Source organism: Lagopus muta, chromosome 6 (assembly GCF_023343835.1).
Source record: "Lagopus muta isolate bLagMut1 chromosome 6, bLagMut1 primary, whole genome shotgun sequence".
Classification (NCBI taxonomy): Eukaryota; Metazoa; Chordata; class Aves; order Galliformes; family Phasianidae; genus Lagopus; species Lagopus muta.
The window spans coordinates 53845745-53867108 of NC_064438.1; the positions used below are offsets into that span (position 1 = coordinate 53845745).

General features: G+C 43.2%; 1 protein-coding gene across 4 annotated transcripts in view; it reads right to left on the reverse strand.

Annotated features, from left to right (window-relative positions):
* HIF1A (hypoxia inducible factor 1 subunit alpha) overlaps positions 1-21065 on the reverse strand; it is a 30714-nt gene extending 9649 nt beyond the window's left edge. The window contains exons 1-9 of one of the 4 annotated variants that reach the window (XM_048947918.1): positions 20836-21065; positions 7859-8049; positions 7367-7512; positions 7182-7266; positions 4291-4403; positions 2993-3195; positions 1427-1533; positions 1089-1236; positions 116-336 (exon numbers count right to left, since the gene is read on the reverse strand). In XM_048947918.1, coding sequence (XP_048803875.1) covers positions 116-336; positions 1089-1236; positions 1427-1533; positions 2993-3195; positions 4291-4403; positions 7182-7266; positions 7367-7512; positions 7859-8049; positions 20836-20870 — 1249 coding nt within the window. In that variant the 5' untranslated portion in view covers positions 20871-21065. Of the gene's footprint in view, positions 1-115; positions 337-1088; positions 1237-1426; positions 1534-2992; positions 3196-4290; positions 4404-7181; positions 7267-7366; positions 7513-7858; positions 8050-8478; positions 9321-20258; positions 20519-20835 lie in introns of those variants that run through there. The other 3 variants (XM_048947916.1, XM_048947917.1, XM_048947919.1) reach the window with 3 other exon arrangements.
* Positions 21066-21364: the final 299 nt, after the last annotated feature.

A 21364-nucleotide genomic window follows, 5' to 3' on the forward strand; every position in this document is an offset into this window, starting at 1 on the left:
ACCTCATTACATTTTAACACTAGGCAAGTGAGAGTGGGAAGTTATTTTCCAGAGTTTACTGTGAAATACTAAACTTTACTGATTAGCATGCTCTCCAATTTAAACACACACCCACCATTGCTGCTGAAATCTAGGGAGATAATTGTGTCTCCAGCAGCTGGAGCCAGCACAGTTAAAGCATCTGGTTCCTGCTTAAGTTTTTCAAATAGGCTGTTGGTATCATCCAGGTCATCTTTGCTGAATATTTTGGTCATTTTCATTTCAGGAGACTCCACTGGTTTCAGCATACACTCAGTTTGTCCAAGGGAAAATATCAAGTCCTTCTGAACAATTCCACTGCCGGACAGAAAGGAAGATGATTAAAAACCAGCTAAAATTTGGCCTTCACGATTTTCTAAGTTGCAAGCGATTACAAACAACAAGAATTGTTTCCTCAAATGTGACAGATTAAATCTGGTGTCATAAAAAGGTAACAGATAGAGATACTACTTCCATGAAAGCATCAAGAGAGTCAGAAAAGCAAGTAAGGCAAGCTTTGGGGATTTCCTTAAAAGTCTTCTGTTAAATGAGTGTACTATGTCGTGATGGATTGATACTGGTACATTCACTGAAACTGTGAAAAACTAACTTAGGACTGTTTCACAGTTGCAGGAAAGTCCTTAAGTTGAACCTTTCAGTAAAAAGAATTCTAAGGAAGAAAAAGATTAATTAGGAAACCACTATAGCTGCTCTGACACTAAGAATTACATGCAAATATAACTGCTCCAGACTGTGGACAAAAATCAGATAAATGTCTGCAATGCACAAATTCTGAAATGCTTCTACCATGATAATCCCAAACACTTTGGTCCTACACCCGTTTGCCTGCAGAGGTCTCCCCACTGATATCACTACATCAAAGAAGTGGTTGTCTTTTTTAAATCCTGATTCTATGACTAGCAGTATTCTAAGTAAAAATCTAATTGGTAGGAAAAACAGTTCGCAGTGTAGCATATTGAATAGGGACTGAATTCTCAGCAAGTCAAAGATGTAACCAGAATCTGACTCAAAAAAATCACGACAGAAATAGCAATTCCTACTCAACTTACCTCAACACATAGTTTACACACACTATGCACTGTGGCTGAGAATTCTTAGTGTTGTATATAACAGTTGCTTGAGTTTCAACCCAGACGTAGCCACCTTGCTTAGCAAGCATTCTGTATTGTCCCGTTGTCACCTGCCCTTTTGTGAACACTAAAAACAGAATGGACATCAACCTTAATTACAGGCAGAGAAATAAAAAAATCAGTTTTCAAAGCTAGGTATTCTCTGCAGATTCACATCTGCAATTAAAAGGAAAACCCTTGTTATTGTGTGGCTTTCCTCTGGCACTCTCTCTCATTTTTTGTACTTCGGGAGCTTTAAATACATCTTTTTCACTTACTATCATGGTGTGTTTTGGTCAGATGATCAGAATCCAGCGCATGATAGTACTCATAGATTGAACGACCCAGGAGTTCCTCTGGCTCGTATCCCATCAGCTCTGTAATTCTTTAAAACAAGAGAGTATTTGCTAAGCAGACATTGAGCAGCACATGGATGCCACAGAGGACTGAAGAATCTCTTCCACAAACTTTACCAGCAATGCTGGTTTACTGTGAGTTTGCTTTTTTTTCCTAATGCTTCTTTAATAAGATACAAGACATTTCAGCAGCCATGGGATTTTACTTCTCATTGAATATTTATAAAGCATGCCCTGTGATGGACAGGATTAAGTAAATCCCTGCTTTTTAGACGTTATTGCTTAAAAGTAGACAAGCTACTTACAGACTAGAATATCCAGCTTACACAAATAAGAATACAATAAAATAAAGACATGCTTTAACAGTTTTAACCATGCAACTAAGACAAATTATTAATCAGATTTATTCTCACCGTTGGCTTTCAAAGAAAACAGTATTTTCTTCAGCCCCTAGAGGGCAGAGCTAACTAGGAGAAAGCGTTCATCCAGCCCTGCCCTATACACATCACCACCACATAAAGCATTTTATGTACCACCACTGGCTTAGAAGGGTAAAGTTACTGCACAGAGTAAAAAGTAACCTGCATTAATGTACTTTTGTATCTAACTGCAGTCACTGATTAGAAATTCGTTTTTATCACAGAATCACAGAATCACCCGGGTTGGAAGGGACCCCAAGGATCATGTAGTTCCAACCCCCCTGCCTAGCAGGGCCACCAAACATACACATTCAGATCAGGTTGCCCAGGACCCCGTCCAACCTGGCCTTGAACACGTCCAGGTTTTATATTTAAAAAAAAAAAAAAATCTTAGCAGGCAGTAACAAATAGAACCCAATTAAAAAAAAATAGGCCAGTGATTTCCTTCACATCTGTTTTTTCAAATTTATCAAGCATGAGTTTCCAAAGGATAGTAAGATGAGCATTGGACTACATCAGTGACATATAATGTACCATAATACAAAATCTCATTCTCAACTACAGATGCATTGCATTAAAAGTAGAACAAAGCCTTTTTTTTTGTTTGTTTCCTGACTGGAAAAAGCAGATGCTGATCTGACAAAACAGTGGGGAAGCAGTAAAATGTGCCTGACATATTATATATGTACTCTTTTTGGTCTATAAACTGCACCATCATCTCCAGCCACCCTCAAATCCTTTCCATTTTCTCAGCATCCAGAAAAATCTTCTCATTTCAATGGAATTGTTGCCACAACACTAAAGGCCAGTTTGAACAGGCAGTTAACTCAGGAATTACTCACAAGTAATAACCCTACACCCTCCTTAGACTTAAGAGTTTGGCTTCTAATACAACATCTTTATCAGTCAGTGTAAAAGCCAAAGCATCTCACTGACAACTCCGTTTTGCAGATAATCACGTTACCCAGTGAGCCTGTAAAAGCACGAGGCCCACGTTAGCCAACACACACAACCCCTGCAAATCATTCATTCACATGAATGCAGCTGTTAAGAACAGAATATATTTTACCTTTCATCACAATAGGAGAATTTCATATCGAGACTGTGACGACTGAGGAACGTTTTACTGTCCAAGGGGACCTCAATGTTGGATGGGTGAGGAATGGGTTCACATATCAGCACCAAGCACGTCATGGGAGGCTTCTTGTAGCCACAGTGAGTTTGATTATTGCACGTGTCATATACACGTATGTGTCCAGTGCAGTGCAGTACCTGTGGGACAGTTACACTTACAAAGAGACCAGACTGCTTTCTGTCAGACAGCACAGACGCACTTCCATTAGTGCACACAGAGTGAAGCACCCCCCTCCACACCTCTCTACACTTGGTGTTATCAACGGCAGGAACACAATAGTGCTTTCAAACTGATTGTTAAAATACAGCCAGTTCTCCTCATCTTACATAGGCTGTTAGTGCGCTCGCTGCCAGCTCCCTCCTCTCTTGTGTCTGCAGAAGCAATGCCAGAAGTTTCTGCTTTCCTGTCAATTTCTTTCAAAGTTAAATTCATTACACTGGAAACAACTGCCTCAGCAACAGGCATCCTACTATGTCGACCTGAGAGTTATGCTGATAGTGTCAGCCTCCATTTTAGATCATCTGCAGAAGTGATGTTAGAAGAAGAAATCAAATACGTTCTTCAAAAGATGAGAAGGTTGCATTTTTTGATTTTCCCCTTTTAAAAAAAGAAATCTGAAGTAGAAATTGTTCACATACAGCAAAGAAGAAAGAAGTTATTTGATCAAGAGTAACTAAGCTCAAGTTAAAAAGAATATTTTTAACTGTAATGCCACTCCATATAATAAAAGGCTGCCTAAAGGAAAAAACGAAAATGCATTCATCTCAGACACTTAACAGACTGGGCTCTTTTAGCTCCAGTTATTACAAAAGGAATAGCCAGCAACTTCAGAAAGAACAACACACAAGTCCTTCAGAGGAACCTCAACCATCAGATTTACAAAGCTGAATCAAAAGGAATGAAGTATCAGTATAGAAGGCGTCAGGCAGTTTTCCCTCAGAGGAGGCGGCTTTACGCAAGCGTTTAGTAATTAGAATTTCTAACAAATGAATAACCTCTAATTTAAAATGGAGAATTAAAGAGTTTTGAAAAACTAATTTTAAGCATTGTTTCAGTTACCTCCCTGATGTATTCTGCATTAAAATTCAGCATATTGAAGCACGATGGTTAAATTAAATACTTACTGAAACTCAACCTCAAGTTACATGAAGTGAAAAATGTTGAAATACAGTAAGTTCTGACATCTAAGAGGAAGCTGCCAACCCATCCAAGCAGCCCTTTGCATTCATTACCTTCCACGTAGCAGACTTTATATTCACTGTTCTTCCCCTGCTGGTCAGTGTACACTTCATTCTGAGGAAGAAGCTGCGCTCCGTGTTTTGCTCTTTGCCCTTTTTCACAGGACCTAGCAAAAGGAAATAGTAACCAGTTCTTGAGCTCATGGATCATCTTCTGAATGCATTAAAATAAAACAAAACCACAACTCAACTACTTGTGTAGTAGAACTAAAGAAAAATAAAGACTGAAAACTAGCAGCGCTTACGATTAACAAAGCTTTTCAGCAGGGGTTTTGCTGTGAAATAAAGACAAAAAAGAAGTTTTAATGTTTTAACGCCACTGTTATATTTGTAGTCAACTTGACAATCCCAGATTTCAGGCAAAAGATGACTGGTGGAAAATGTAATATATTTTAAAGCTGTGATAGGAGTCAAGAAAAGCGTGTGCAGGAGGAGAAGCACTTTGGGCTGATTTGCATTAAAACAGAACTCTTGGGTGCTTAGGGCCCATATCTGTTCAGGACTACAGTATTTTAAGTCTTTAAATTGTGAATTAATAGTTCAGCTGTTCAAACGCTTCTGAGTATTTCCACGGTGATTTGCAGACACCAGGTTTTTAAACATGCTATTTGCATTCTTGAAAAAAGTCAAGAAATTCTGATACAAATTCATATCAGCAGTGTTAACTTTTTTAGTCCTGCTTGCTGGCAGCAGGCTCTAGATTTTTTTTTTTTCTTTTTTTCTTTTTCCCCCTTTACAGGGGACAACCTTCCAAAGTCAATTACTAGTTCAGCTATTCAAAAACCAAACAGCCTAATTTGGGCACAGAAAACATACTGATCCTATCAGGAATGCTGCAAGCAGCTCAGCTGTGTGCAGACAAAGGCAATAAAGCACCCAGGGCAAGGAGGTGTGGAACAAAGCAATCTCACAGAGGGATGCTTAGAGTGGGGACCAAATTAAGATACAGCACAGAAGTTCAGAACACGTGAGCTTGCTTCTGATCTGAGCTTATATAATGGTTTGATTGTCCCCATGACCAGCAGTTGCAAAGAAATTAGTCTTGGTAGTCTGAACTACCAGCTTGACAGAAATCATCAGAAAAAAAATACACTACAGATAACAGCCAGCACACTGCTTTGTCTACTGCTTGCAGATGCAAAAACTAATGGGGACGAGCCTACTGTATGCTGCAATAGAACATCCTTAAAAGGAGGGGGAAAAAAGTAATGCCGAGTTCAGAGAAATAACCATAGCTTATTTTGTGCTGTGCTTTTAAAGGAGCAAAACCAATCTAGATATTCATAGCTGAAGATCAAAATGTCATTGTAACTAAATGCTGATGCTGAGGGCTCTGCTTTAAGAAGCAGCTGTAAAAGATGGAGGAATTTTCTCAAGTCTCGGTCAGCACTGGACATTATTTTTATAACAGCCAGCTAGGAAAGTTAAAATGCAACCTCCCAACACATCAGAATGTAGTTCAGTTTCTGCCAATCAGAGCTGTATTCGCTTGCACCTGCACAGTCCCCAAGAGGATTATTTAACACTCAAATCAAAATAATCCCACTGATGTAAGAGGTGCAGTAAAATGCAACTTGGGAATACTATTAAATATAAAAATGTATTATTAGCGCAATGTAGACTTTTGTCTGCTAGCTTCATTTGCAAAACAGATTTTGTAATAATGCTTTCCAGACACCGTATTCCAGTCTGGTCAATTTAGACATGCTACAGTTCATCTGCATGAAACTCACTACGTTTAAGAATATGCTTCTGCACCACACCAGCTTTCACACCGCTTTAGTGTAATAATGCATCCCTCCAGAAGGCAGGGAGGATGTCTGATACAGCTTTACAGCTATGCTTCAGTATTAGGAGCAGAGAAGCTTAGAGAATGCTTACAAAATCAAAGCCAGGGCCCTTACCACAGTGATACAGTACCTAGTCACTTCTGCTAAACTAAGCAGAATTACAGTGATACAAGAAAATAGAGGTCAGTCCTAACGGTGTGGTAATTAATCACTATCTAGATTTGAAGTTCATATAACCCTCTTGTATGATGAAAAAGGAATTAGAGAGGTCCAATTCTAGATTTACTACGACCAAGTAAAGAAGATTTGTTTGGAGGCATGCATGTTGCCAAGTCTTTACAGTCATTAACAAACCTTCAGAAGACTTAAAGGCAGTAATTCATGGGCATTTGCTAAATCCCAAAGCGTACAGCATATGTGAATACAGTGTTCTATTCCCTTACATGGAGAAATAAAAAGTCTGAAATCTGAAAAGATACCAATTTCATGCACCAATTAAAAGGTGCAGTGAAGCATAAATCCCAAGCCCAGAATTAACAGTTGCTTTATGGGGCTTTCCAAGTGTTCTTTTCTATTCTTACCCAAGGAAAGAGCATTTGATATCTGCAAGACCACTACCCAATTAGTTTTTTCTGTGTCCTCACCATCTCTACGTACTGAATCTTGCACCACAAGTTTCTGAAAGAAACCATTTGCTTTTAAGCTGTCCTGTATGGGCTATCTGGGACCAAGACAGACATACCAACTCAATGTCTTTGTATTTTTCTACAGCAATCATTCCATATCATTCTCACCCAACTTTCATCTAAACTCATTTCATTTCTGTAAGCATGCTAATTCTTTCAACCCTCAATAATTTCAGTCATTAATTTTTAGATTAAAGAGTGCTAATGAAGTCTTGTGTCACCTACAATTAGAATATTTCCAAAACATTCTGGCTGTATCTGTTAGTATCTCTGGAAGACTAACTTTGTGGTCTGAGCAGAAAAACATACCAATTTGTTCTCTCTATGCCTTTATCTGGCAGATATCCATCTACTGTAGTGCCAAGAGAAACTATCCATAAGTAAATTAGAAATTGTTTTTTCTTCTCACCATTTCTGTGTGTAAGCATTTCTCTCAGCTCTTCATGGTCACATGGATGAGTGAAATCAAATACACTGTGCCCCGTCAAATCGAACTGCAAAATAAGAGGTATACGGGTGTCTCCCTTGATACATACACAAGTGCAACAGCTTTTTACAGAAGCGAAACACTCTTAGGAAATGTCAGTATTTCACCTGAGTGAGTCCCATACACTTGTTCACGTTTTCAGACATGTAAATCATGTCCCCATCCTCAGAAAGCACCATAACAAATCCATCAAGAGCTTTTAAGTAGAAACAGTTCAGTTCCTTCTCCATTTTGGCTTCTGTCTCTAGCTCACCTACAAGAAACCATGAATTTTTATTAAAGTAAATATCAGTCTTTCTTCACTTGTCATCAGAAATGACTTCTGGCACCAGTCTGCAAGGAGCCAGTCTTGCAGGACTGTTCAAAAGCAGTATCATTGGCTTATCTAAGCGATCAATTATATTCAAGGTCTACTAATGGTATCACGAATCTCAACAAATCAGAGTGAGATTGCTTTCACACATCCACCAGTAAGCTTTCTACCTTAAGGAAAGTCTACCTGACAACAATACTGTTGATTTCTTTTAAACTGCTCACTGGTTTCAGAACTACCTTCTCCCTCAACATAGGTCCAGCCCCTCTCCAGGCTGTGCACTTACCAGCATCCAGCAGCTTCCTCATGCGCAGGTAGCTGATGGTCAGCCTCATAATGGAGGCCTTGTCGAGGTGGGCACTCACAGTGTGCGGAAGGGGCAGCTGATGAGCAAGTTCATAGAACACTTCTGATTCCTTGCTTCTTCGGCATCTAGCTGCATCTCTTGACTTCTCTTTCCTGCGTTCAGAACTAATCCTGCATTAAAAAGGTTTGGGATCAATATAAAAGCTACAAAACTCTCTTAAGTAAAATGTCAAATGCTCTAAGCTGTCCTGTAGCCAATTAACCAGTTCCTGAAGTTGAATAACTTCAGACTTCAATTTTCACGTTTAAATGCTATTCTGTGTATTCAGTTCTGCTGCCGGAATCAGTTGCAGAACCATGAAAAGTCAGTTCTTCAGAACAGTTCTTTCAGTCCTTATTTGAACACTGACTTCCACCTCTCTAGCCTCCAAAACCTGTTTCCCCCCAGCCCCTACAGTCTCCCAAAAATGCTACAGCTGATTATCTCTAGCAATACCATTTACACTCTTCAAGCTCTTCCCTTTATACCACCTCATTCCTCACATGCTAAAGCCATCATCCTTACAAAGCCTGCCAAACAGGTCAGATAAGCAAATTTACCATGAGGTGTCCTGCTTTTCAAGTGTTTGGAAAAGTCCCTTTCCCATTTCTCTTTTCCCAGTGAATCCTCTTCCATTGCCTCCCCCAGAACACATCAAGTAAAGGGCAGCTCGCTAGCAGCAGGCATAAAAACAACCATGATCCTCAGCCATTCGATAATGCCAATAATCATCCCTTCTCCCTGTACCCACACCAGTGGAAATTGGGTCACTGCAGTTAAATGTGCTTTTATTTTTAAATGGACTATGGAAAGTAATACATTATGCTTTTGCATTGTGTGTATACACACACAGACACCTTTTGAAGGCATCTTGCCTTCTTTTTGCATGTAATTAAGGTATCACAGCTGTACTGATCAGTAGATCCTCTTTTTTCCATTTACTTGCATGAAAGATAAATGTATCTCTATAAATATGGTTGTTATAATTCAAAGCACGTGCCTTTGAAGGTAACCAAGAAGAGACCAAGTGTTACTAGTTGAAGATGGCAGAAAATAGACCTTTGTTATATTGTATTATATTGGCTACCAACAGTTGAGGAATGACACGTTTCTAATTTCAGTAGGCCGTTACCAAGTCATCTTTGCTATGTCTGTGGATCTGTGCAAAAATAATATAACTTTTTAATTAGCACATCATCTTATGAGAGGTACTGTGAGTGACAGAAGACAGTGACTCACAAGCTGATATTACCAGGGAAATAAGGAACCAGATTCAATGGAAGCAGTTAAATATATACATAAATCATGTGCTGCTTGCAACAGCCAGAGAACCTGCTTAGTTTGTGCAGAAATATCCAAGCGATCATGCTTTCAGGGCTGACCTTGCAAGCGTGACTGCCTTGAAATATTAAGGAAGCCCAAAGAGTTGTTTTAAAGACCAAGCCATCAGAATTCCTTGTGAAATTAACTTGATTTTTTTCCAACAAATTGAGACCATCTGATAATTAACTTGTGATTATCTCAGTAAGGATTCCTGACGCACTGAGTCCGTCAGTTTCTGTGACCATAGCTCGTGTTTCTCAGAAGTGCAGCACGAAGTCACTGGTGATCTCTCTTATCTTGCAGATCTCCCTGCATTCGGTCTCAACCTGAAGACTGAGAAATGGATATCTTGGCCTAAGAATCCTGAGGCCCTGGACATACAGGTATATCCTGAAAGTCACTACGAGAAGCCTGAGCTTTAATGGTACTGAAAAAATACTTCAGCTGTTTAAAACCGAATGGATTAAACATTTCTTACTGAAGTCGGGCCTCAAGTATCTTTTCTCTCAGTGGAAAACTAAGGGTGGAGGTGAAAAACCACTCCCAACTCTGTCCTTTTTCTATGACCACAGGTTTTGCCTCTGACAAAAGTAATACAGGTAATTGTGCTTACTAAAACAGTTTCACCTTTACACCTCTGATTTTTCTTTGTTAGCTACTCATTCAAGATCCCTTCACTTGCAAACAGGTCCTTCTACTATAGAATTATTTGAAGTAATTGGTTCCCACTGGCATGGATGCCAGAGCTTTACTATAGCTTCCCTTTCAACTGCAGACAGCACTTTTTACCTAAAGTTGTACTGTAGCAATAATGCTGTGTACTCAAGTCTGAGCACTTGTCAGGATCAAAAGTAAACAAGAGTAGGGAAGGGCAGTGCAAGAGATGGAGACAGTCCTTTTCCATGCATTTGTTTTCTCTCTGAACGCTCCATGTTCCTGAAAACATTTCAGCTGGATTCTGGATGTTTGGTTTTAGGCAGCACAGATTTCAACAAAGTCAGAACTCTCCACAGCCCTTAAATTACTAATTACTGACTTGAATATTGCTCAAATCAAGCTCACAGTGCTGCTGTTAAAAATGAAAGCCAGAGCAAGTGAATCAAGCGCTGCCTGCTGAAGCCCAGTGTTACAATGGGCAAAACTTAAGGAAAGCCCAAATGTTCGTAGCAGGCCCAGGTCTCCCTCTTGCTATGTATTTCCTTACGAGAAAGGCTACTTCTATAGATAGATATTTAAACTGTACAGCAGAATGCTTCACTATTTTTAGCTGTTGCTGAAAACTAAGCTGTAACTAATCTGGGTAAAACCCAGCAATTTAAATGGGAAGATTAACCTCCAGCTTCAAAGAGCATTTCTTTAATGGATAAAATTAATGGAAAAAAGGTCTTTCATAAATGAAGTTTAATTACCAAGTGAAGTCAGAGTTGCCTCAACATGGGATGTCACCAAATATGAGAAAGCAAAAAAGAAAAAACCAAAAAACCAAACCCTATGCTATTGCAAATCTAAGCTTTGTTACTTCCAGTTGCACAAAATAAATGAAAAAGCACGCTGTGTAGCTGCCAGAAAATGTCAGTGTAGTCAATTAAAGGATGTTTAACTCCTGTAGAGAAAATACAGTTCTGAAGTGAGCTCTCTCAGCTAGAACAAAAGGGAGCTCAAGGAAGAGGACTCCAAACAGTACAACGTGAACCAGTTCAAAATAGGTTTGAATAAATTGTATAAGAGATTTTCCAAAGTGCCTATGTTTAAAAATCTTCATCTTAGCAACAGCAATACAACCCTGTAAGAGCAACAGGAACCTGAGTTCTTATTAAGAAAGACCAACATCAAAAACCTTCGGTCTGTTGCACGTGAAAACACCTAAAGATTCAGAAGATCACCAGTGGAAGATTATACATGCAATGAAAATATCAGAAATGCCCATGCTAGGCAGGAAATTGCCTGCATTTTCAGGTATGACATTTCCTGCCCAATTTCACTGCCAGACATTCATTTCCATTTTGTGTTTCTAGCCTTGGAATACAGAAGCAGAAAGCAATCTAATGCAGGATATGCACAGAAAGCAGTGCTTCACTGACAATTTCAGAGCCAATTCTTCGCACACCTATGTAAAAGATGTCTGCATGTAATAGCTGAACAAACTACTGAGTTCCAGAAAATACCAGAGCTAGACACGCAAAGCAAAACTGTATTTCACCACCAGGTCTCACTGCAGCTGAAGGACATTAATTACTCAGGTTTCCACTCACTGCCCCCAGATGAGAAAGGCTTTAAAATACAGCAGCATGAATATAACAAAGTTTTACAGCAGGCTTTTGCAGCAAGCAAAATCTGGACCAGCAACTGTCACATGCACCAGTTACACCTCAGTGCACCTGAATGTGCAGTTCCTCTAAGTCTGGCCATGCAGACTGCTTGGGCCAGAGCATCTTTCTTACAGATTCTTATATATTGCTATATATTGCTCACCAAATCATCTCAAAGACCCCGCCACCCACCGCTGCACGTTTCTATGAGTGACTCCTCACTCTTCTAACATAGCCCCCAGCTTTCCCTTCCTTCAATGTTAAACTAATTCACAGCCACATTTACATCTGCCATATTCCTCCTTACATAAGACCAGCATCCAAGACCTAGAAGAACCCTGGAAAATGCCATTAGTAACCAATAAATTGAAATTGAAATTATCAAGTTAAAAATTGGTCAGTGGACAGGTATTAAAACACGTGCCATGTGAACTTGTCTTCTGGTTTCTTAAATCATCACCTTATGTAAAATTTCACCCCATATACACAGTATTACACAATATTTTCTATTTTTCCTGTAAGTTGCTGTAGTGCTACTATTTATTTTCTATCCTTTCTAGCTGCACATTCATTCATACTAACTTACTGATTCTCTACTCAGATTTTTTCTCTGTAGCTGTTTTCAATTCCCATGTAAAATAGCCATTGTGCATGTGTTAATTAATCCACCTCGTCTTTCCTGATTCAGGTCCTGGCAGGTCTCTTCTCAGCCACCCAAACCCCACCACAACCAGCTCTGTTCATGGCGGCTCAGCCACACCAGCACCTCTCACCTGCCACTGCACAGCTGCACACCAGCTTCAAACCCACTGGAAAGGCAGAGGCTGCCAAAAAGCATCTTACAGCCGTGCTATACTCAGCTGTGCTCAACATGCAGTTATTTGTTTTTCTTCACTGTTTGCTAGTTTGATTTTGCTCAGGGCTGCTAGCCACAGCGCTTACTGAATTCTTCTACCATGAGAAGTCCCAGAGAAGCCCAGTGCTTACCAGAGAAATTAAAGCAGCATAATTCTACTTCCCTAAAGAGACTTTCCTAGGAAAAACAACTCAAAATGTAAGCAAAGCACACCACTCAAATCCAGTTAGTTAAAAATACGGTGAGTCAACGATGTCAGTATTGACTAAAACAAAACACAACACACAAACAACACCTGCTCATCTCCACTCAGCACACATGGGCAATGTCCCTGCTTTTCCCTCTTCTCCCCTCAGAAATCCCTGTCCCCTGAAGGTGCCCAGGCACAGGGTGGCCTTGAGAGGGAGCTGCCATCTCTGCTGTTTAGCTGGAGGAAAGGCAGGCAGCAGGGCAGAGAGCAAACTGGTTGGAGGACGGCATTCACCTCACACGCCTGACTGAGGAGCGTTCACTGCCGACATCCAAACCTCCTCCTGGTAGTAAGGGGAAGAAATTTCAGCCTGTGCTCACCAACACGAGGCCAAGTCTGAATTTTCAGTTGAAAAGAGCAAGGGACAAGCTTTCCAGGAACTGTATTTGCATGCAGATTTCCCAGAATGTTTTTTCCAGTTGGTTTGGAAGGGTGCTCCTTCTTTCTCAGGCTGCGCTCCACAACTCCTACAGTCTCTCAGCGCACCATGAGTTCTGCAGTACAGCTTCAGTTCTTCTTGCTTTTATGTAACTTGCTTTTTAAAGATACTGCTTTTGGCATTATGGCCCATTTTATTTACCCATTACCGTATTTTGTTATAGAGTTGTTATGAGAGCAATCCAGCACCTTAACCTCATGTGTAGTCACAAGCATGTGACCTTCTAGATTAAAGTCTTACTTATTATGAATTAATGAACTTAAAACCCAGTAATCTAACAAAGAAAATATGTATTATTTAAATATGGTAACTTAGATTTTTAAAAATATTTAACTGCAAAATCTAGTGCAATATTGAAGCCCAGAGACGATGCTTCTATATGCAAACTATTAGTTAAATTTTATTCCTTTGTACCTACAAAGCTATTTGAACTGCTTTCTTGCCATTCAGGTGTTCACAAGCATTTGCCATAATTTGAACACCATCAAAAAACCCTGACTAAAAGGTACCCTGGCAGACTCAGAGCAGGCAGGCAGTTGGAGCTGAATTAGCTACAGCAGCACAAGCTTCCTGAATGAGCGCTGCCTTCAAAATCTACTGCTGTTGGCAAAGTGGGGACTGGCTCTCATTGACAAGAGCCCACCGAGCTACATGATGAACTGCACACTAGGAGGTCTTACTCCCAAGACCACAAATAATAGAATCACAGGTTTGTGTTGGAAAGGATCCTTACAAGCCACCTAGTCCAGCTCCTTTGCTATGAGCAGGGACCCTGCAGCTCGTTCTACAAACAGGCAAATTGTGGTGCTTGATAGCCAGCAGCAGAGCCTGGCACTCCTGAACCCAGCACAACATCGCACTTCCAAGATTATCCATCACCTGAGCTTGGCCTCAAACTGACCTGAAAACCTTCCTACCTCCCTGCTTAGAAAGTGTAAGAAGGTAAAAGCTTCCAAAATTAGTATTGCTAATTAAGAGCATGGTGAAGTGATTCCGCTGTGTCGTACTACACTGAGTAATACACTGATATTTTCACTCTGCACAGTAGTTTACTGTATACAAATACCCATATGGCACAGAAGGGTTATTTGTGACAAAATTACAATTTTGTCAACTAAGTTATTTCAGCTTTTTTTAGAAGACAGCCTTTTTTTCTTCAGTAAGTGCTGTGCTTTATCCTTCAGGATGGAAGATGTATAGTAGTTACCCTGTGCTTATTATTAAAGAAAAGGCACAACTACTGTAAGAAGATGGCTGGACATGGGCTGGACAGAACTCCCTCCGAGTGCTCTCCTCACTTCAGCACTCTTGTTAATGTCTTTTGCCTCCCCAAGGCACACAGAGCAGCAGAACACATCCCTGAGAAGGATTCATCACTTGAGCATGCTCCCAGTTACCAATATTTTAGCTATGAACTGCTCTGTCTTCAGACAGATGTAGACTCATGATAAAATACCTAATTTCAGTCTAAATTGTGTGTTTTCTAAATATGTTTTGTAGTACTGTATTCAAGCTTTGCAGATCAGAGGCCAAAGGACTTTCCTCATTGCTTTAACACAAGTTCTTGCCCTTCTGTTCACTTTAAATTCCTCATCTGCTTTCACTTAACAGGGTATTTCATCATCAAAGGTTTTAAAAACAAAATAAGTAGAAATAAAGATATTTTATTTTTCCTATATGAATAAAGAACCCGCAGGCAAGAAAAGCGCTTACATACAGTGGTATCAGCTGCACAGTCAACAAGAGAAAAGTCCCTTCTGAAGAACCAAGCCCTGAACACACTCATCATCAGCTCAATCGCTTCCATTTCAAGCGTCCTGTTTGCAGCTTCTGTATTTGACACGGAGTGCTTCACGTCTTCAGCTCCTTGCAGTATATTCCCACCTCTTGCAGTGGGTGTAAGCACGGGGAAAATGTGAGGAAGCCAAGCTCCAGCTCCCCTGCAGCGTAACAGTGCAGTTATTATTCTCAGTCGCGAGCAGCACAAAATAATCTCACAAACAAGATTCTTGGCCTCGGCGTTCTTTTCCTTTTCGAAACGTAAGAATTGTCGTAACACCATCGTTCTGCTTGTGGTTGTGCTGCATTCTGGTAAACAAAGTGGGTCATCTTTTTCAGGCAGCGCTTGCAGGATTATTACGAACCGAGTTGAAAGCGATACTTTGTAAATTACAAAGTCGTTCAGTAAAACCTTTTGCTGTTGCAAATGTAAGAGCAGAGATTTCTTCACACCAGCTCTGATTCTCTTCTGTCAGTTCTTCACTAGAAATTCAGGCTCTACTTTTGTGTAGCAAGGAACATTTTCCCTCTGAACGCTTCACAAGAATTCATTCATACTACACTGAATTAAACAGAATGTACAGTTTCTCTACACAGCCTATGATGTCTACACGTCTATCATGTGTTAGCTATCTTAAAGGAACTACTAATGCATCTTCTTGAAGCACCAGTTCTTCAGCTTCAGACGACACATTTCAAATGCCTGGGTAAAAAAATTCTTAACGTTTTAAACCACTACATTGTTGTACAGGTCCTAATGCCATCGGGCTCCAACAGAAAGAAGTGACATGTTATGAATGTGAAGAGACTTATCTTTAGATATCAGTGCACTTATTCTGATATCTTGCATCAAATCCCCAGGCTGGTACAGGCATAGCTTCAATGAACCTGTGCTAATTTACACCAACTGAGGCTATGGCTCCACATCAAAGAACCCTGAAGCATTCGTCACCTACATAAACTGTATTTAAATATATGCCTGTATATGCTGGCATGTATTCACTTGATTTCATGTTTCGAATCATTTCAGAACTTATTTGACTTAAAACATAACGCTATGCAAGTTGACATCTCAGTAGAGGAAGCCCCTCCTAGCTTTTATAGCCAATTGTAATTTGGTAACCTGCATCCATCCTGAATTTTCTGTCACTGAAGTGCAAAGGCTCCTCTCTTCTCCTTGGCCATTTCTATACATCTCAAGGCCACAGAACCATCTGAAGCATCTCCCATCTCAGAGCAGTGCTCAGTGAAAAATTCTCCTGCACGCTCTCCTGCCTGCCCTAATATGAAAGAAGGTTCTTGAGAGAGGCTCCAAAAATTTCTCAAATGTGAAAGACAAAGGGCTGCTATGACATGAAAAGATGATTAAGGCCTAAGCTCTTTCCATGCATTGCCTAGGATTTTTGGAGGCATGTAAACACCTGCCTATATACCCCGTGTAGGTTAAGATAAAAGCAGCACTTGAGCTGATGACTCGTCATCTGGAACATTCCTCTTTCCTTTTGGGCATCAGTGAACAACACGAGGCAATGAAGTTCTTGCAAGATTTGTTTTTGTTTTGAAGTATTTTGTTTTTAAAGAACACGCTGTAATCTGATCTGCCTTTACATCCCCTTAAAAGAGCGGTATCAGGAAAATCTCAGTGCTCCCTTCTGCCACCGCTGAGCCGTGCCAAACCTCCCACCTGGCGCTACTGAACAATGCCTGGGAATTGTTTTGTTAGCTATCATAACACCAAGCTCTCAGTGAGACAACACTGACCATTTTCCCCCTGCAGTGCAAAATCGAGTACACAAAAACAGTGGTTTCTGAGATGCAAAGTTCCCTCTCATACTGAAAAAGTCATGAGAACCCAGCTGCAATCCAGCCTAAGACACAGCAGCGCAGAGCAATTCCTGTGCAGCATGAACACACAAGAACATAACCTATTTTACTACACAGGCACAGTGATAGTCTTCAAGGCTTTCAGGTAAGAAACACACCAAGGAGCACACGCACACTCTTATGAGCTTCGGAAGTGTTTGTGCTTACTCCAAAACACTGCCAACATGAAGTAGCATTGTGAACGGCTGAAATTTCTTCTCCCCAACTTCAACGTCAGCAATCAGATTCTTGGGAACAGCTTTATAAACTCCAGGCACATAATTCAAGGATATGAGGGAACAAAGGTCTATCAAGTTGTTTTCACTCCACGTGAAGGAGGAACAAGCAGCTCTAATTGCACCCACGCTGTTAGATATCGCAGTAGCTTTACATCAGTAACAGCACGGTCTTCTCGGATCTCTGCTCTGGTGGCAGCAGGCACAGAATCACATTTCTCAGGGTTTATAAGTGCCATATTTTAACATAACTTTAGCTTAAGCTAAAGAAGCTCTGGACAGACATTTTTTCAGGAAAGACAAAGCAAACAGAGAATGGGGATGGCAGTTGGAGGAGGAAATTAGATAGATTTGTTACGTGAGACCTCAACCTATAAATCAATAGCTCACCAATTGCCAGGCTTCAGGAGCCAGCATCAGCATGCAGCCCCTTGCCATTCCAGCCCCCCAACAGCTCCAAGCACCCCAGACACCCACCGCAGAGCTCTCTACTTGGCGCAGAGCAGTGTAAGCGTGCCACCAGAGGGGCTGGAGAGGTTGTTTTAAAAGGACAGAGCCAACTACTCCAAACAAAACCCAGAACCCCCCTCCTGCTGCTCCCACCAACACACTACCAGATGCCCAAACCTTCACCAACAAAAGTGAACCAAACCACCAACAGTGCAAAACTAAGAAAAAGTAACCACAGTAGGCAAATCCTCCGCAGCTGTCCCTTGTTCATCTTCTGTGCCTTGAAAAGCACAAGCAGTGCCACAGCGCTACGCTGCTGCCTTCATTTTAGCACTGAAAAGTGAATTCTGATCACTGCAGGTTTGAGGAAACAGTAAAGAACAGACAACTCTGGCAATGCCATTTAAGTCCTAAGGGAAGCCAAACAATCCAGAAGAATCCTGAAAGCTGTAAGAACAGCCACTTTATGTAATCCATGAACCGCTTTGCCCTCCCCATACCTGCAGGGAGGTTCTATGGAAGACTGAAAAAGTTTTCTCCTCTTCTTCCAGCACAGAAAGGCGCAGTTATCATATGTACAAAAGGTTTTTGTATTAGCTTTCAACCCCAGTAATGGTGGCTCAGTTCCACCGGCACTGAAAGAAACACACAGACGGAAAGCAGCGGCACACAGAAATCCTCACAACCCCACACAGGTTGAAGGATCACAGCCAGCAGCACCAAAGTGGGCACCTCGGGAAAGTGGGCTCTGACCTCAGTGGCAGAGATACAACAGAAAAACCTCGCTTTTTCCTATCAACCCTTGAGATGCCAGACGATACAAAGTCCCAACTACAAGGAACTGAAAAGCTTGACCAGCTCTTCAGACGCTCACCTACATCACACCCTTCTATACCACCCGAAGACCCAGAGCTCTCAAGAGAATACTGTTACAAAACCTGCTTGTCACCAAGAATGTCTTTAAGTAACTAGTAACCCTAATTGTTGCATGTACTTAAAAGCTTGCGAGATTCTCTCTCCTAATAACAAAGTGTCACAGTGCAGAACGGAGGAAAAGCTTGTCCCAGCACCTGGACAAGGGTTTGTTTGAAGAATATTAAATCATAGAATCGCTCAGGTTGGAAAAGACCTTAAAGATCATCGAGTCCAACCATGACCTAACCACACTACCCTAACAACCCCCTGCTAAGTCACATCCCTGAAAGTCACCATGCTTCTAAACCTGAATAAAATGGCAGATATAAGCAAACAAAGCTCAAAAGAACGCAGTTACACTCACTCCATACACTGAGACAAACTGAGCCCTTGCAACAAGAGGGGGAAAACTATGAGGAGCACATGAAAATGCTCCAATTACTGAGGAATAGCTGAAATCCAAGTAACTGTCAGTGCATAATGGCATGGGTGGGGGGGAGGTCAAGATTCCTTGAGAAATCAAATGAGACTGAAGTTTGGAACTACACAAAGGAATGCATGCCACAAACCCATAAGTGAATCTGCTTCCAGTTACTGTGATGACTGAATTTCACTTATGTAAGAATGAGGGACACACAGGGTCAAAATTCCTGACTTCTGCATCTCACAGCACATCGTTAGCAAACAACAAGCTTCACTAACTGCTGAGAGATAACACCCAAATGCAAGCACGGCAAGAAAGGACCCTAACACATGCTGAAATCAACGTGTGCTACATCTGCAATCCAAGCCTTCCCATCAAGGGACAGGACGGGAGGGGGCTCTCCTTACAGGTACTCCAAACAAGGACTCTGTCAAACCTAAACCCTTCTACACCAACCCAGGCTCTTGAGCAACGCTTGAGATTTACAGCAAGTTCTCTGCTGAGCTCACATCCTTCCTTTCTCCTTCCTTTCTTTGCCATCTTTGCTCAACAGCAGGCCCACAGCCCCAGGATGAGCATAGCACAGCTCCAGCTTTGTTTTAAATTAAAGCATACCCTGCAACAGTGGTAACCTCAGTACTCCTCATTACTTGATAAGATACATTCTCAACCTTGAACTCCGTCTATGGCAAGCACGAGACAACAAATGCTCCTTCCTTAAGCCCTCCCTTTAAGGAAGGGTAGGATAAGCCACGCATACTGATTCTTGCATTCTGAAGAAAGCAGATTACTTCCAGGATAAGGAGATTGCAATAAATAAATAAATAAAAAGTACCAAAGAGAGATAGAATAGTAAGGAAAAAAATAACAAATGCTGGAGGACAAAGAAAAACAGCAACAGAGAAAACCTTAACGTCTCAAAACCCCTCTTTAGAGCTGCCTCAAAACGAGGCCAAAGCACAGAACAATCCCCCGCTGCCACGATTTTCTGAGGCTTCTCGATAGCACGGAGTAGAAAAAACAAAGTAGCGCCTCGCTGTAGCTATTTCATCGGGCCGAAAGGCTCAGCTCGTCCATCCCGATGACATTTGCACGGAGACGGCACAGCCCTGGAGGTACGGCACAGAAGCAGAGAGTTCCCAGCCCCACGCTCCATGTCCGCAGCTCAGCACAAAGCTCCACCATCCATTTTAGCAGCCAGCCAACTCCTCCCCAGCCCCACTGCCCGCTTATCCCTGCCGACCCTTGAATACCAGCGCGGAGACAGCCCGTCTCAAAACAGTCCCCGCCATCAGCACAGCCAAGCGCTGCCTCCTCGCAGGCGGCATCGCAGCACCCCCTGCTCCGCACGGCGCATCCCCCATCGAAGATCCCATCACCTGAGCGCCCCGGCTCCAGAACTTCGCCGTGCAACAAAAGCTCCGCGCCCTTCATTTCCCTCTCTCTCTAATTTGAGCTCACGATCCTCGGTGAATTATTCATCCTCCCCAACTCACATTGTTCGGCGGCCGCCTCCCCCACCGCCACGCTTCTCTCAAGCTCCCGATGCCGAACTCGGCCCTTCCCGAACAAAACCGGAGCACAATAGGAGACGAAAGGCTCGCCGAACGCCTCCCGCAAGGCGCAGTGCATCCCTCCCGCCTCCTTTTGGGAAACAGCCGCAGCTCTGGGGGCAAACCAACACTCAGCACGCATCCTCGGGGAAAACGCGTGCGTCCCGCTCGGCGCTTTCTCCCTCTCGGCGCCTCCTTCCCCCTTCGCAATTCCCACCGCCGTCCCTACAGACACAACGTTCCCCATCGCCCCGGCATCGCGGGGGCCCTACAGACACAACGTTCCCCCCGGGAGCCCCCCGGCATCGCGGGGCCGCGGGTCCGGCCCGCTCCCCCCGCCGACAAAATGGCGACGTGGACGGCGGGCGGGAGGAGGAGAAGGAATGAAAGAGCGGAGCGCGCTGCGGGGCGGCGGGCCGAAGGCGCGGGGAGAGGAAGGGAAGAAAGAGGGGAGGAGAGGAGAGCAGGGGGCCCGGCGCGGGGTGCCGGGGGGCGGCGGGCGGAGCGCCCGGCTCCGTACCTCTTCTTGTCGGTGACGCCGCCCGGGCTGTCCATGGCGGCGGCCCGGCTGCTGCTCGCTCGATCCGAGGCGGAGCGGCTCCAATGGCCGCCGAGGGGCGCGGAGATGGCGGCGAGGGGCCGGGTTTGGGGCCGCGCGGCCTCACAGCATCAGGGCAGGCGCCGTGGGCCTGCGTCGGACGGGGAGGTGCGGACGGCGGCGGCGGCTGTGGGCGGGCGGGCAGCGCGGGGCTCGCCGGGGCTGGGCGCGGAGGCGGCGGCGGCCGTGGGCGGGCTCGGCCGGCCCGGGCCCAGCGCTGCGCCAGTGAGGAGCGGCGGCGCGGCCCGGCCCCCTCGGCCGGCGGGGTCAGCTGAGCAAACAGCTGGGAGGAGGTGGGGGGGCCGGCGCTTCACGTGGAGCGCCGTGTGCGGGGCGGGACGAGGCGCCGCCGGCTCCCCGTGCCCCGGGCTGGAGGGGGTGCCGGGCGGGCGGCGTTAGGACCTGCGCGGCCCCGCAGCGCTGCCCCCGGCTGCCCCTGCGCGGCCCCGCG